This window comes from Amblyraja radiata, chromosome 2 (genome assembly GCF_010909765.2).
Source record: "Amblyraja radiata isolate CabotCenter1 chromosome 2, sAmbRad1.1.pri, whole genome shotgun sequence".
Lineage (NCBI taxonomy): Eukaryota > Metazoa > Chordata > Chondrichthyes > Rajiformes > Rajidae > Amblyraja > Amblyraja radiata.
This window is the reverse complement of record NC_045957.1, coordinates 35,239,255-35,254,795: the sequence shown is the minus strand read 5'-3', so window position 1 is coordinate 35,254,795 and position 15,541 is coordinate 35,239,255. Positions and strand designations below refer to the sequence as shown.

At 43.5% G+C, this 15,541-nt stretch overlaps 1 protein-coding gene across 1 annotated transcript in view; it reads left to right on the top strand.

Moving 5' to 3' along the window:
• adarb2 (adenosine deaminase RNA specific B2 (inactive)) overlaps nucleotides 1–15,541 on the top strand; it is a 675,592-nt gene that overhangs the window by 343,454 nt on the left and 316,597 nt on the right. The window contains exon 2 of the mRNA XM_033044908.1: nucleotides 229–315. Within this exon, the coding sequence (XP_032900799.1) occupies nucleotides 229–315 (87 nt within the window). The remainder of the gene's footprint in view (nucleotides 1–228; nucleotides 316–15,541) is intronic.

The following is a 15,541-nucleotide window of genomic DNA, read 5'->3' as shown; positions in this document are numbered from 1 at the left end:
GTTAACCTACATATGACAAATAAAACTGAACTGAACTGAACTGAACTGAACTGAACGTGATGTGGTGGCCACTGGCCAGAACTGCACATCTTGCTCCTAGTGTGATCTGAACTGTGTTGCTCCCTTTTTTATATAGATATAAGGAAATATAGCTTTAATACTGAGACTAGTTTAATATAAATGCAGGCCAGTGCAAGTCTAATACAACTTATGCGGTTCTATTTTCAGATAAAGTAAACGCACTTTCTTCGTTCATTGGTCCATTCAAGTATTTCAGCCCTGGTTTGGAAAATACTGAGGACGAAGATAATTTGAGTGAGTATCACTTCTTTTCTGATTTAGCAAATCACGAAGAGCATCACAATGGAATTAAAACTCAGCCACCTTGACAGACAAATCCTTGACATAATAACATGCCTGGAGTTTAATTGAATGGATAAGTTAATAAAGGGCCTGTCCCACTTTCATGACCTAATTCACAACTTTTTTTACTCGTGGACATTTTTCATCAGGCTAGAAAAACGCCCCGACCTACTTGATGCCACGAGTACCTACGACTAGCATCACGACCTACCTACGACATACCTACGACCTCCTACGACCTTGTGACGACCATGCTGCGAGTATGAGTCAAGGGCAAACTCGGCAGAAGTCGTGAATTAGGTCGTGAAAGTGGTCTGTCGAAATAATGGACTGCTAAGGGTCACACAACGTCACCTGAAGCAAACAAATCTAATTTGTACTTATAAATGTTCACCCTTTCTTGTTCTTATTAAGGGTTTGGGTGGAGGGGATTGGGGGATATACATCATGTGCAGGCAGATGAGATTAGTTTAAATTAGCATCCGGGTCAGCCCCGACATCATGGGCCGAAGGTTGTGTTGTGCAGTGTTGTGTAGTTCTATGTAAAATGTCCGAATAGGCATCACAAACTGGAGTCACAAAAGGAAGAATTTGATATTCCAAAAATCTACAATACAAGCAAGGAACCATCTACTGTAGATGTGGAGAACCACGTCGAACCAATTAACCGTATATCCTCTTTTACAAAGGTCAATTTCAACATTATTGGTATTGGTATTGGTTTATTATTGTCACGTGTACTGAGTTAAGTGAAATGCTTCGTTTGAATGCTATACAGTCACATCATACAATGCAAGAGTGCAACAGGCAGTGCATGGCGAAAAATACCAGAGTGCGGTAAATAGAGTCATAGAGTGATATAGTGTGGAAACAGGCCCTTCGGCCCAACTTGCCCAACTTGCCCACACCGGCCAACATCTCCCAGCTACACTAGTCCCACCTGCCTGCACTTGGTCCATATCCCTCCAAACCTATCCTATCCATGTACCTGTCTAACTGTTTCTTAAATGATGGGATAGTCCCAGCCTCAACTACCTCCTCTGGCAACTTGTTCCATACACCCGCCACCCTTTGTGTGAATAAGTTGCCCCTTGGATTCCTATTAAACCTTTTCCCTTTCCCCTTGAACCTATGTCCTCTGGTCCTCGATTCCCCTACTCTGGGCAAAAGATTCTGTGCATCTACTCGATCTATGCCTCTCATGATTTTGTATACCTCTATAAGATCTCCCCTCATCCTCCTGCGCTCCATAGAATAGAGACCCAGCCTACTCAACCTCGCCCTGCAGCTCACACCCTCTAGTCCTGGCAACATTTTTTTCTGAACCCTTTCAAGCTTGACAATATCTTTCCTATAACATGGTGCCCAGAACTGAAAACAATATTCTAAATGCGGTCTCACCAATTTCTTATTCAACTGCAACATGACCTCCCAACGTCTATACACACAACATTATGGCCTTACAGTTAAATAGAAAGTGCAGATGAATAAGAAATGCAAGGGCCGCAATGAGATAGTAGGGAAATCGGGGCTACGTCCTTAGCTACTGAATGAGAGATCCATTCAGTAGTCTGATGACAGAGAAGAAGAATCTGTTGTATGTGCTTTCAAACTATTGTACATTTTGCCCGATGGGAGAGCGAAGGAATGGCCGAGGTGCAAATGGTCCTTGATTATGTGGCTATTTTCCTGAGGTAACATGAAGCTGAAGTTGATTGGGAAAAGGCTGGTTTGTGTGGTGGATTGGACGACATCCACAACTCTCTGCAACTCAGCAGGTCAGGCAGCATCTCTGGAGAAAAGGAATAGGTGACATTTCGGGTCAGGTCTCTTGTCTGCAATTTCTAGTTGTATTGGGGAGACCTGTTGTCAAACCAAGTCGTGATGCACCGAAATAGGATGCTATCTACAGTGCATCTGTAGAAGCTGGTAATGCCCCTGTCCCACTTAGGAAACCTGAACGGAAACCTCTGGAGACTTTGCGCCCTACCCAAGGTTTCCGTGCGGTTCCTGGAGGTTCCCGGAGGTTCCCAGAGGTTTCTGTCAGTCTCCCTACCTGCTTCCACTACCTGCAACCTCCGGCAACCACCTGCAACCTCCGAGAACCGCACGGAAACCTTGGGTGGGGCGCAAAGTCTCCAGAGGTTTCCGTTCAAGTTTCCTAAGTGGGACAGCGGCACTAGAGCTGTTGGAGGAATGCCAAACTCACTGAGGAGGTATAGGCCTAGGTGCGCTTCAGTGTGGTTGTTCCAGGATAGATTGTTAGTGGTATTTACGGCTAGGATTGATGTTTCTAATCATTTCAACTATGTACGGTGAGGTAAAGGTACAACAACTATTTTTGCTTGCAGCAACATCGCTGGCGCATAGTCTCAGGCTAATACACCAAAACAAATTCTACATAAATTACACATAAAATCCTAAAAGAAAAGAGATTTTTCAAAAAAATTCAAAACACATAATTAGATGAAATGCAAGTCATAGTAATACAAAAGGTGGGGGCGGTGGGATTAGGGTTGTGCAGGGTGGCTCACTGCACCTCAGTGTGGTACAGATAATAAAGTCCAAAGCGTTCAGGTTTGTTTGTTAAAGTACAGGGAATTAGTTGGTGTAAAGATGAGATCCACGGGGTGAAGATGGTTTCAATTTCTGCTGTAAGAATTTCACTGAAATTTAATTGAAATGAGTCCTATTTCCGTCACTTCTTCCCATGCCTCCATTTATTCCCTGTAACCTATTCACTCACAGATAGTGTCGTCACCTGCCACTACACTGAGGTGCATTAACCCACTGGGATAATTCTGTCAGAGGTATTATCAGAAATTCTATATAATTCAATAGGAATCTGAGGGGTAACTTTTTCATACAAAGGGCAGTGAGTGTATAGAATTAGCTGCTACAGGAGGTAGTTGAGGCAAGTAGTATTGCAATGTTTAATAAACAATTAGGGATGTACATGGATAGGATAGGTTTAGAGGGATATAGTCCAAATGCAGGCAGATGGGGCTAGCATATATGGGACATGTTGGTCGGTGTGGCAATTTGGGCTGAAGGGCCTGTTTTCACACTGTATGACTATGACTATATGAGTATAAGTAATTCTAAACCCTCTAATTCATGAGATGTAGCTCTGTAATGTATGTTTATGTGTATATTGACCTTTGTAAAAGGGAAATGTGATTAACTGGTTCTACGTTGTTTAGATACTTCCTAATATCAACTTCTTCCTTCTGTGACTCCTATTTAATGCTGGCAGGAACATTTTACATGGAATTAGAGGGAAGGGGTAATTTGCAGTAGCCAATTGGATCACCAGCGTATCAAGTTGTAGAGTCGTACCCCACAGAAACAGGCCCTTTGCCCACCACACCCATGCTGATCTTTTTGCCCACATACACAAAAAAACATATTAGGACTATCCTTCTCTGTATAAAACTCTTAATTGCTTAGCACAGATAACCCTTGTTATAACGGACCTTGGGGGGGAATGGTGCCCATTATTGCTGATTGTCCACTTTTACTGACTAAGGGTCTCGCTTCAATCACCTAGATCAGCCATAATTGAATGGCAGAGTAAACAAGATGAGCTGAATGGTCTAATTCTGATCCTATCAATTATGAACTTACAAACCTAGCAGTCACTCCTTGGACCAACAAGTTGTTTTCGGATGCAAAGTTCTGTTTAACTGCTAAAAATGTATTTTATGACTGCATAAAATAGTAAAGACTGCTTGTTACATTGTTTAACAGAGCATCGTTGCACGAGTGTCAATCGAAGCAAATGCTCGACAATTTCTCCCACGGTGCAACGAGCAGCCTGTGTTCTTAAAGAGACAGTAGTGTTTGATTATTGTGGGGATGTTCCGTCCACTATAACCAAAATCCCTTATAAAGATGTCCGTAAAATGAGGATACACTGTAATAGTATCGATTCCACCTCCTCCTCTGTGACATGACCCAGACCTCAAACATTCTCTGTGTAAAATAATTACCACTCAGATCCGCTTTAAAACTGGTTCCTTGCACCCTAAACCTACCGTCTCCTGTTTGATACTCGGTTGGGATGTGATAGGAAACCCAAGCATGTAGACCCCACAAGATTATAGAGGGAATGTACAAGTCCCTACACAGAGAGCACCAGAGGTCAGATATGAACCTAGGTAACAGGTTCTGTGAGATGGTTGCACTATAAAGTGACTGGGAAAATTGCAGCAGGGGTTGGGTTTAGTTTAGAGATAAAGCGTGGAAACAGGCCCTTCAGCCCACTGAGCCCAGGCCGACCAGCGAACCCCGCACATTAACACTACCCGCCACATTAGGGACAATTTTTACACTATACCTAGCCAATTAACCTACAGACCTGTACATCTTTGGAGTGTGGGAGAAAACCGAAGATCTCAGAGAAAATCCACGCGGTCACAGGGAGAATGTGCCAACTCTGTACAGACAGCACCCATAGTCGGGATTGAACCCAGGTCTCAGGCGCTGCAAGCACTGTAAGGCAGCAACTCTACCTCTGCGCCATCGTGCCGCCCACATGTGCAAATCAATTGTGCACACTGGGCATATTTTTGTATATCAATTTAAGGTAGATTTTTCATAAAATAAAATCACAGATTACCAATGAAGTTTACAAATGAAATTGTGTGGCGGATAGCAAATAATTGTAAATTAATTGTTACAATAAAAACAGAGGGCAGGAGTTACAGGATGTTTTTCCTGCTACTTGTAGGTCTCAAGCTCTCTGTTCTGGAGACATTACTCTTCACTTTGTGCATTAATATTGGCAAATTGCCCAAAAGCAGGAGGTTTTATTTAATTCTTTAAGATAACCAAAGGAATGCAAAAGGTCTTTAATAAGTGGAAAGAATGGTCTGGAAAGATGAAATTCGCGCTTGATTAAATATAAGAAATTTATTTAGGCCAAGCTGTAATCGTTTTCTAACAGCCTTGATGCAGAGACAGAACAGGTTAGGGTACAATATTTAATGAAGCAACCTAGATTCATACCATCGAGGACCTAATGGAATTCTTAATTTTAATCTAGGATATAAAAGTCAAAAAGTTATGCTGCTACTAGATCACATCTTATTAAGACCTCATTTACAGCACTGAGCTCTATGGGGTCTGACTTGGCGTTAGGGGAAGTAAATGTGTTTGAGCAGCAGTACGAAGAAATAAACAAAAACTAATAAAGACGTTAAAAGGTTGATCTTATCTGACAAGTACAACGCAGATCACGGGAATAATGACAGGAGGTTTCAAATGTCTTAATGAATGAAGGAGGTCAATTCCTGCAGTAAAGCTTAAAATGCTGGAGGAACTCTGCGGGTCAGGCAGCATCTAGGTTGGGAATGGACAGGCAACGTTTTGGGTCAAGATCCTTCTGGCCATTTCTTCCCCAGATGCTGCCTGACCCTCTGATATAGACATAGACATAGAAACATAGAAATTAGGTGCAGGAGTAGGCCATTCGGCCCTTCGAGCCTGCACCGCCATTCAATATGATCATGGCTGATCATCCAACTCAGTATCCCGTACCTGCCTTCTCTCCATACCCTCTGATCCCCTTAGCCACAAGGGCCACATCTAACTCCCTCTTAAATATAGCCAATGAACTGGCCTCGACTACCCTCTGTGGTAGGGAGTTCCAGAGATTCACCACTCTCTGTGTGAAAAAAGTTCTTCTCATCTCGGTTTTAAAGGATTTCCCCCTTATCCTCCAGTGCTTTGTGTTTTGCTCAAGATCCCAGCGCCTGCAGTCTCTTGTGTCTCCATTTGCTGCAGTGGTTGGGTAAAGAACTAGACACTGGGAGGGAGGCAAGGCTAAACCTCTTAGTGTAGATAGAAACTGCAAATGCTGATTTTGCCAGAGATAGACACAAAGCGCTGGAGTAACTCAACGGTTCAGGCAGCATCTCTGGAGAAAAGGGATGGGCGACGTTTCGGGTCGGGACCTGAAGGAGACCATCAGCGAGGACGTCAAAGGTGGTCTGAAAGAGTCCGACCCAAAGCATCACCCATCCTTTTTCTCCAGAGACGCTGCCTGACCCGTTGAGTTACTCCAGCACTTTGTGGCTTGATCCCTTTGTGATATGTTGTGAATGTATGGAATTTATTTCCTCGACTAGTGGTTGAAGCAAAAACAATGTCTCATTCAAATTGAGAGGAAAGTGATGGGTGAGAGTTGAAGAACAGTGGGAAAAGGAATGGGTAAATTGGAATATCATTTATGGCTTACTTGTGGAGTTGAGTAACAACATGGTCCCAGTGGCAACTGATCAAATGAAAGTGCCTTGGCAAAGATTAGACGTGGAGAAGTTACCATGCCCAACATCAAACCACCACGCCAACTGCTGCAAATGGAACAGGTCAACAATGCCGAAGAACACTGAACATTGTTGATGTTATAACCATATAACCATATAACAATTACAGCACGGAAACAGGCCATCTCGGCCCTTCTAATCCGTGCCGAACACGTATTCTCCCCTAGTCCCATCTACCTACACTCAGACCAAAACCCTCCATTCCTTTCCCATCCATATAACTATCCAATTTATTTTTAAATGATAAAATCGAACCTGCCTCCACCACCTTAACTGGAAGCTCATTCCATACAGCTACCACTCTCTGAGTAAAGATGTTCACCCTCATGTTACCCCTAAACATCTGTCCCTTAATTCTCAAGTCATGTCCTCTTGTTTGAATCTTCCCTACTCTCAGTGGGAAAAGCTTATCCACGTCAACTCTGTCTATCCCTCTCATCATTTTAAAGACCTCTATCAAGTCCCCCCTTAACCTTCTGCGCTCCAAAGAATAAAGACCTAACTTGTTAAATCTTTCTCTGTAACTTAGTTGCTGAAACCCAGGCAACATTCTAGTAAATCTCCTCTGTACTCTCTCTATTTTGTTGACATCCTTCCTATAATTAGGCGACCAAAATTGTACACCATACTCCAGAATTGGCCTCACCAATGCGTTGTACAATTTTAACATTACATCCCAACTTCTATACTCAATGCTCTGATTTATAAAGGCCAGCACACCAAAAGCTTTCTTTACCACCCTATCTACATGAGATTCCACCTTCAGGGAACTGTGCATAGTTATTCCTAGATCCCTCTGTTCAACTGCATTCCTCAATTCCCTACCATTTACCATGTACGTCCTATTTTGATTTGTCCTGCCAAGATGTAGCACCTCACACTTATCAGCATTAAACTCCATCTGCCATCTTTCAGCCCACTCTTCCAACTGGTATAAATCTCTCTGTAGACTTTGAAAATCTACTTCATTATCCACAACACCACCTATCTTCGTATCATCTGCATACTTACTAATCCAATTTACCACACCATCATCCAGATCATTGATGTACATGACAAACAACAGTGGACCCAACACAGATCCCTGTGGCACCCCACTAGTCACTGCCCTCCAACCTGACAAACAGCCATCCACCATTACTCTCTGGCATCTCCCATTCAGCCAGTTGAATCCATCTTGCTACTCCACCATTAATACCCAACAATTGAACCTTCTTAACCAACCTTCCATGAGGAACCATAGTTTCCTAAAAACGGCAACCCAAGTAGACAGAGTGATGATGAAGAAGGCATATGGTGTGTTTGCCTTCATTGGTCAGAACGTTGGGTATAAGAGTCAGGAATTCATGTTGCAGCTTTCTGGGACTAGGGGTCAGGCTGCATTTTGAGTATTGTGTGCAGTTCTGGTCACCATGTTACAGGAAGGATATGGGGGTGGAAGTTTGCAACGTTCACATGGTCTGCCCTGTTTCGACGAATGCAATCAACCCGGCGTGCACAATCAAATAAGATCAAATAGAACAAGTTGTCCTACAGCTTTAGGCTGTACACGCCATACGCAAGAAGAAGAAGAAGGAAGGATATGGAGGTTTTGGAGAGAGTGCAGAATATGTTAAACCAAATGCTGCCTAGATTAGAAGGTAATGACTATTAGGTTGGGTAAACTTGGATTGTTTTCTTCGAAACTTCTGATGCTGAAGGGAGGCTGAATGAACAGTATAACGTTATGGGAGGCATAGATAGGGTAGAGAGTCAGAACCTTCTTTCCCAGGGTGGAAATATCAAATATTAGAGGATGTAGCTTCAAGCTGGGAGGGACAAAGTTTGCAGGAGATGTGTGGGCCAAGTGTTTATACAGAGTCTAGTGTGTGGCTGGAATGCACTGCCAAGGGTGGTGGAGACAGATACAAAAGTGGCAATTAAGAGGCGTTTAGATAGGTACATTACGTAAGGAGAGATATGGATCACGTGCAGGCGGATGGGATTAGTTTGACTCGTTATCATGGTCAGCATGGGCTTTGTAGGCTGAAGGGCCTGTTCCTGTGCTGTACTGTTCTATGTTCTATTAGAAATATAGAAACATAGAAAATAGGTGCAGGAGGAGGCCATTCGGCCATTCATTGTGATCATGGCTGATCGTCCCCTATCAATAATCCGTGCCTGCGTTCTCCCCATATCCCGTGACTCCACTAGCCCCTAGAGCTCTATCTAACTCTCTCTTATCATGCAGGTCTTAACATTACTGTTTGTTCCGTTTTGACATCTACTGATTGTGAGGGATTAAAGGGCTGTCCCAGTTGGGTGACCTAATTGGCGAGTTTAGAAGAGTTTAAGAGAGTTTGAAAAAATGTAATGTAGAAGACCTCCTTTGACTATGTTGAAGACTAGCTTCGACTAGCTACGACTAATAGTGGAGAGTGAAGACGACCTCCTTCGATCTCCTTCGACCTCCGACCTCCCTTCGACCTCCCTTCGACTATGATGAAGACTATCTACGACTACCTTCTATTACCTTCGACTACCCTCGACTACCTACGACTAACATGCCGACCTACTACGACTAAACCTACAAGTAAAAAAATTATCGATTTTTTTCCATGGCGACCTTTTTTTACTGGCGGGCATTTTTCAACATGTTGAAAAATACGCCGTGACCTAGCTGAGGCCTCGAATACGCGGAGACCACTCTCGAGCATGAAGGTGAGTTACAAAGACCTCCTACATACTCGTGTCGACCATGCTGCAAGTATGAGTCGAGGGCAAACTCGCCAGAACTCGTGGATTAGTGGGACAGCCCAAGTGGGACAGCCCCTTCAGTATGTAAATGAACCCACTCAAACCAACTCTTTGGCCCAGCTATGGAAATGTATCCCAGCAAGAACCAATCTCTTCAGGAAAGGAGAAAGATAGGAAGGTGTCCTTATTCATATGGAATGAACTATTATTCAATGGTTATCATTTAAATGCGTATCTCTGGAGAATTTGAGACACTCATCAAAGATTTCCATAAGATTAAAACAAACAGAAAGTGGCAGAAATCCTCAACTAATCAGTCCAGATTGGTGTGTGTGGGGGGGGGGGGGGAGCTGAGTTAATGTTTCAGGCCAAAGACCTTCTGTCAAAACTGGAAAGGAGATTTCTTTTTTAAACTTGCTCAGCTGCAAGAGGATGGGAAAATGTGTAACAAACTCTCACTTTGCAGAAGGTCTGAGGAAGGGTATCGTTGTCATTAGCACAACTTCCCCCGCTAACAATTGACCATAATGGACTCCATTCTTCCTGAGGTCATCTGTTGCTGACCCTGTTTTGTTCTGGCCTACTCCCCCTTTCAGTCTGAAGAAGGGTTCTGACCTGAAATGTCACCTATTCTTTTTCTACAGAGATGCTGCCAGATCTGCTGAGTTACTCCAGCATTTTGTGTCTATCTTCAGTATAAACCAGCATCTGCAGTTCCCCCCGATGCACTCTCACACTTTATCTGCAGTTTATCCCCTTCCCTGTTCTGACAAAAGATCTCCAACCTGAAACGTTAACTTAGTTTCTCTTCCACAGATGCGGCCTGACAGGCTGAGTATTTCCAGCATTTCCTGTTTTTATTTTAGATTTGAGATATTTTATATTAGATTTTAGATTTAAGACTGTGATGAGGAAAAACGTTTTCACCCAGAGAGTTGTGAATCAATGGAATTCTCTGCCACGGAAAGCAGTGGAGTCCAATTCACTGGATGTTTTCAAGCGGGATTTAACTCTTTGGGCTAACGGAATCAAGGAATATGGGGAGAAAGCAGGAACGGAGTACTGATTTTGGATGATCAGCCATGCTCATATTGAATGGCGGTGCTGGTTCGAAGGGCCGAATGACCTACTCCTGCACCTATTTTCAATGTTTCTATTTCTAGCCTGTGCAGTATTTTTGATTTTGACAAGATTAGTCTCACATTACCCTCTCACACCTTTGCTATTTTTGATAGCCACACAGTGGTGCAGCTAGTAGAGCTACTGCCTCAGTTTCAACCCTGACCTCAGGTGCTGGCTGAGTGGAGTTTGCACTTTCTCCCTGTGACCATGGTTTTTCCATGGTCCAGGTGGCTCCAGGGTTCTCCCACATCCCAAAGATGCATTGGTCAGTTGGCTAATTGGCTACAGTAAAATACCCCTGTGTGTAGATGAATGGTATCTAAGGATCCTACTACGAAATGTTGCTCATCACTCTTCAATCTCCGTCTCCACCTTCATCCTCCCCTCCACCACTTGGCTTCATCTGCCCGCCACCCTTTCACCTTTGTCCATCTTTCACTTACTGACCCCCATTCACTCTTCCCCTCTCCTCTCTTCTTTATACCAGCAATCTTCCCTCTCCACTCTTACACCCTATGCAGGGGGTTGACCCAAAACATCAACAATTCCTATTCCCTTCTCTCCCCTCCCACCTCCACTCCCACAGATGCTGCTCCACCCACCGACTTTCTCCAGCAGATTGGGTTTTTTGTGGCTCCAGACTCAGCATCTGCAGTCTCGTGTGCAACTCTGTACAGGCTCAACCCATAATCAGGATCGAACACGGTTCTCTGGCGCTGTAAGACAGCAACTCTACCGCTGCGCCACAGTGCCGCCCTCAAATGGTTCCTCAATCTCGTCAAGTCAAGTCAAGTCAATTTATTCGTCACATACACATACGAGATGTGCAGTGAAATGAAAAGTGGCAATGCTCGCGGACTTTGTGCAAAAAGACAAACAAACAAACAAACCACAAACAGAATGTAACAGAATCACATACTCTTTTAAATATTAAACATTGTGGGCGGAAGGAAAAAGGGATAAAAACAGCAATTTAAAAAAAAGCACTAGAGTGGTCCAGTAAGGTTAGTCCCTGGTGAGATAGGAGTTTACAGTCCTAATGGCCTCTGAAACTCCTTCTCAACCTCTCCGTTCTCACAGCATGGCAACGGAGGCGTTTGCCTGACCGTAGCAGCTGAAACAGTCCGTTGCAGGGGTGGAAGGGGTCTCCCATGATTTTATTGGCTCTGGAGTTGCACCTCCTGATGTATAGTTCCTGCAGGGGGGCGAGTGAAGTTCCCATAGTGCGTTTGGCCGAACGCTCTACTCAACTCTCTTTATAAACACCCACAACCGAGAACAGTTCAACTTTGACTGCAAGACCCCCCTCGCTATAGTTACACTCAACATTGGTCCAATCCATTGAGAATTAAGGCACATGGGATCCATGGAGACTTGGTAGATTAGATTCAAAATGGGCTTGGCCACAGAAGACTGAGGATAGAGGTGGAGAGGTATTTTTCTAAGTGAAGGCCTGTGAGCAGTGGTGTTCTTCAGTGATAAAGTGAGAATAATCTAATATTATGTTTTTATTAGGCAATTATAATCAGCACACGGGAATTTAAAAACTAACCATTCCCTCACATGAATAATCATTCCCCTGGTTTACCAGAGCAAGCTCAGCTAATTAAATGTTTATCTTTGCATTTCTTTCTAAATATTTCATTAAAAGATAAATGTACGTTCCCTGTTGCCTCAGCAATTTTGGAGCTCCAACAAGAACCACTTGGAAGTTGATTTTTTTAAGACCACATTAAATGTTCATGTTATTTATTGTATTGTGGGATTCTCTTTATCATGTCTTATGTGGGAAGGAATTACTCACAGATCATTAGGTCCCCATATCGGAACGTATCTCAGGGAACATACCAGCGAGAAGCAAGTCTGCATCAACCCACTGCACTAAAGCTAAACTACAGGACGAATGGGAAATTGTTTAGCCCACCTCCACACTCCAGATTCAGGGACAGTTTAGAGTGACACAAAATGTTGGAGTAACTCAACGGGCCAGGCAGCATCTCTGGAGAAAAGGAATAGGTTACGTTTCGTGTCGAGACCCTTCAGGGTCAGTTTCTTCCCAGCTGTTATCGGGTATCTGTACCGTCCTCTCACCAACTAGAGTGGTCCTGTGGTCCTGTAGGAACAATTTCCTGTTTGGCCTGTAGGTTAACTTTACTCCACTGGGATACCCCATTGGAGATTAGATTAGATTAGATTAGATTTGTTTATTGTCATTCAGACCTTTCGGTCTGAACGAAATTTCGTTTCCCTGCAGTCATACATATAATAAAAAATGACAAAAACACACAATAAACACAAATTTAACATCCACCACAGTGAGTTCACCAAACACCTCCTCACTGTGGTGGAAGGCAAAATCTTAAAGTCTCTGTCTCTTCCCTCTTTGTTCTCCCTCTGCGCCGAGGCGATCCAGGCTCCAGATGTTGTGACCCCACCGGGTGATGGTAAATCCCGCGGCTCAACCGTGCTCCGCGAACGGGCCGGTTCAAACTCCGCGGGTGGTCATGGAGACATTCAAACTAACTTTTAATCACACTTTACTGCACTTTATCTTGCACTAAACGTTATACTTTTTATCCCGTATCTGTTCACTGTGGATGGCTTGATTGTTATCATGTATAGTCTTTTTGCTGACTGGATAGCACACAACAAAAAGCTTTTCACTGTATCTCAGTCACGTGACAATAATAATAAATTAAACTAAACTAATTAAACTGAACATCAGTCATTACGCTGTAGATGATACCTGTATATGCCCACATTTAGCGACTAAGTTTCAAGTCATCATCAACCCATTTACTGAAGGACTCAAGAAAGAGACTGAGCCTTATGCTTATGCCCCCAAAATGTACCAAACTACTGCCCTCTACACCATTGTGTCGAAAGGAAGTGCAGATGCTGGTTTACACCGAAGATAGACACACAATGATGGAGTAATTCAGCAGGACAGGCAGCATCTCCGGAAAGGAGGAACAGGTGATGTTTCAGGTGGAGACCCTTCTTCAGACATTTGAAGAAGGGTCTTAACCCGAAACATCATCCATTCCTTCTCTCCAGAGATGCTGCTTGACCCGCTCATTTACTCCGGCATCCTCGCCACCATTGCCCACCAACAATAAATGTCCATAGTAAGCCATCAGAAAAGGTGGAGTTTCACCTTAAGCCTACGCTCTCTAGTTTTGGAATCTTCTAATTTGGGAGAAAGACTGTGAGTGTCCTCTTTACTCATGGCCCTTTTGATTTTACATACTCCAATAAGGTCAGTGCTTTGAGGAATAAGATGTTAATCCTGGCGCAAATCTCATGACCTACCAGGCAACAGGACCACATGCCTTGGAGCCACAAGGAAATGCAGATTCAGGTTTACAAAAAAGACACAAAGTGCTGGAGTAACTCAGGAGGTCAGGAAGCATCGCTGGGAAACATGCATAGGTGACGTTTCGGGTCAGGACCCTTCGTCAGTCTCAAACCGAAACATCACTTATTGTCCAGAAGTACATACCTTCTTGTGTGCCCCCACCACTGAGACACTCTGGAGAAAACAATCCATGTTTGTCCAATATCAAGCGACATCACTGTGAACTGTGTAGGCAGGAACTGCAGATGCTGGTTTAAACCAAAGATAGACACAAAAAGCTGGAGTAATTCAGCAGTCAGACAGCATCTCTGGAGAAACAGAATAAGTAACGTTTCAGGTTGAAACCCTTCTTCAGACTTCTATCATCATTATGAACTGCTTATACACTCTTTCTAAAAAATCCAAATTTAGCCTAACCAAAGTTTTATACAGCTGCAACTATATTCTGCATATAGACTGCATTTGTATTCTATAGAAATGGATTGTGTCATCCCAAATACACCTTCTCCATTCTGCACAATCATGAGGCAGGACTCCATTGCTTTGCTCCACAACAGATTCCTCAATGCTTTGGAAAGATTTTGTGGAGTCATCCATGCTGTCTCCATAAAATCAGCCAAATCCATTGGAAGGATAATTGAGTACATAGTATCCTCTCCCAGACCAAAACATCCCCAACATTGACACCCTATTAACACCTTGTTCAATTCCAATAGTGTTGGATAACTTGAGTTTAGTTTAGTTTAGTTTAGAGATAAATCGCAGAAACAGCCCTTCGGCTCACCAAGTCCGCACCGACCAGCGATCCCCGCACACTAACACTATCCTACACACAACGGGCACTATTTACACATACACCAAGCCAATTAACCTACAAACCTGTACGTCTTTGGAGTGTGAGAGAAAACCGAAGATCTCGGAGAAAACCCACGCTTTCACGGGGAGAGCGTGTAAACTCCGTACAGACAGCGCCCGTAATCATGATCAAACCCGGGTTTCCGGTGTTTTTAAGGCAGCAACTCTACTGCTGCGCCACCATGCCGCCCACAAACTGGACCTGGCGAAACAGGCGGTGACGAAAAGCTCATCCCCATTAACTTCTGGGAATTCCTGTCTCAGAATGGAGAAGGGACATTTTGGATGGCATAAGTCATTTGTCACAGAATACAAATGCAGTACAAATGCAGAGTTGCAGCTGCATGAAACTCTGGTTAGTCTACATGTGGCGTATCACGTGCAGTTCTGCTCACATCACAGGGTGACATTTCGGGTTGTGATCGTTCTTCAGACTGGATGAGCCAGAGAGCCTTATCTGAATGATAATGTGTATCTATCGTTGGTGTAAACTGCATTTCCTACCTGCACAATGGTGTAGAGGGCAGCAGTTTGGATCCTTTTGGGGACATAAGCGTAATGCTTAATGAAAAGTTAGCAACAAATTTCTCCATTAGGCAACTGTGAGAAACATCAGTTGAAATCATATCTGGAGTGAAGCATTATTTTGCACTGATGTAAATATAAGAACATTGAAAAGAATGCCTGCTTCCTTGTTACTTTTCATCTTGTTAAAAATGTCAGCATTTTACTTATTTCTGCAAACCTATCTGGATTTCAATTAAAAGCTGAAGAGTAT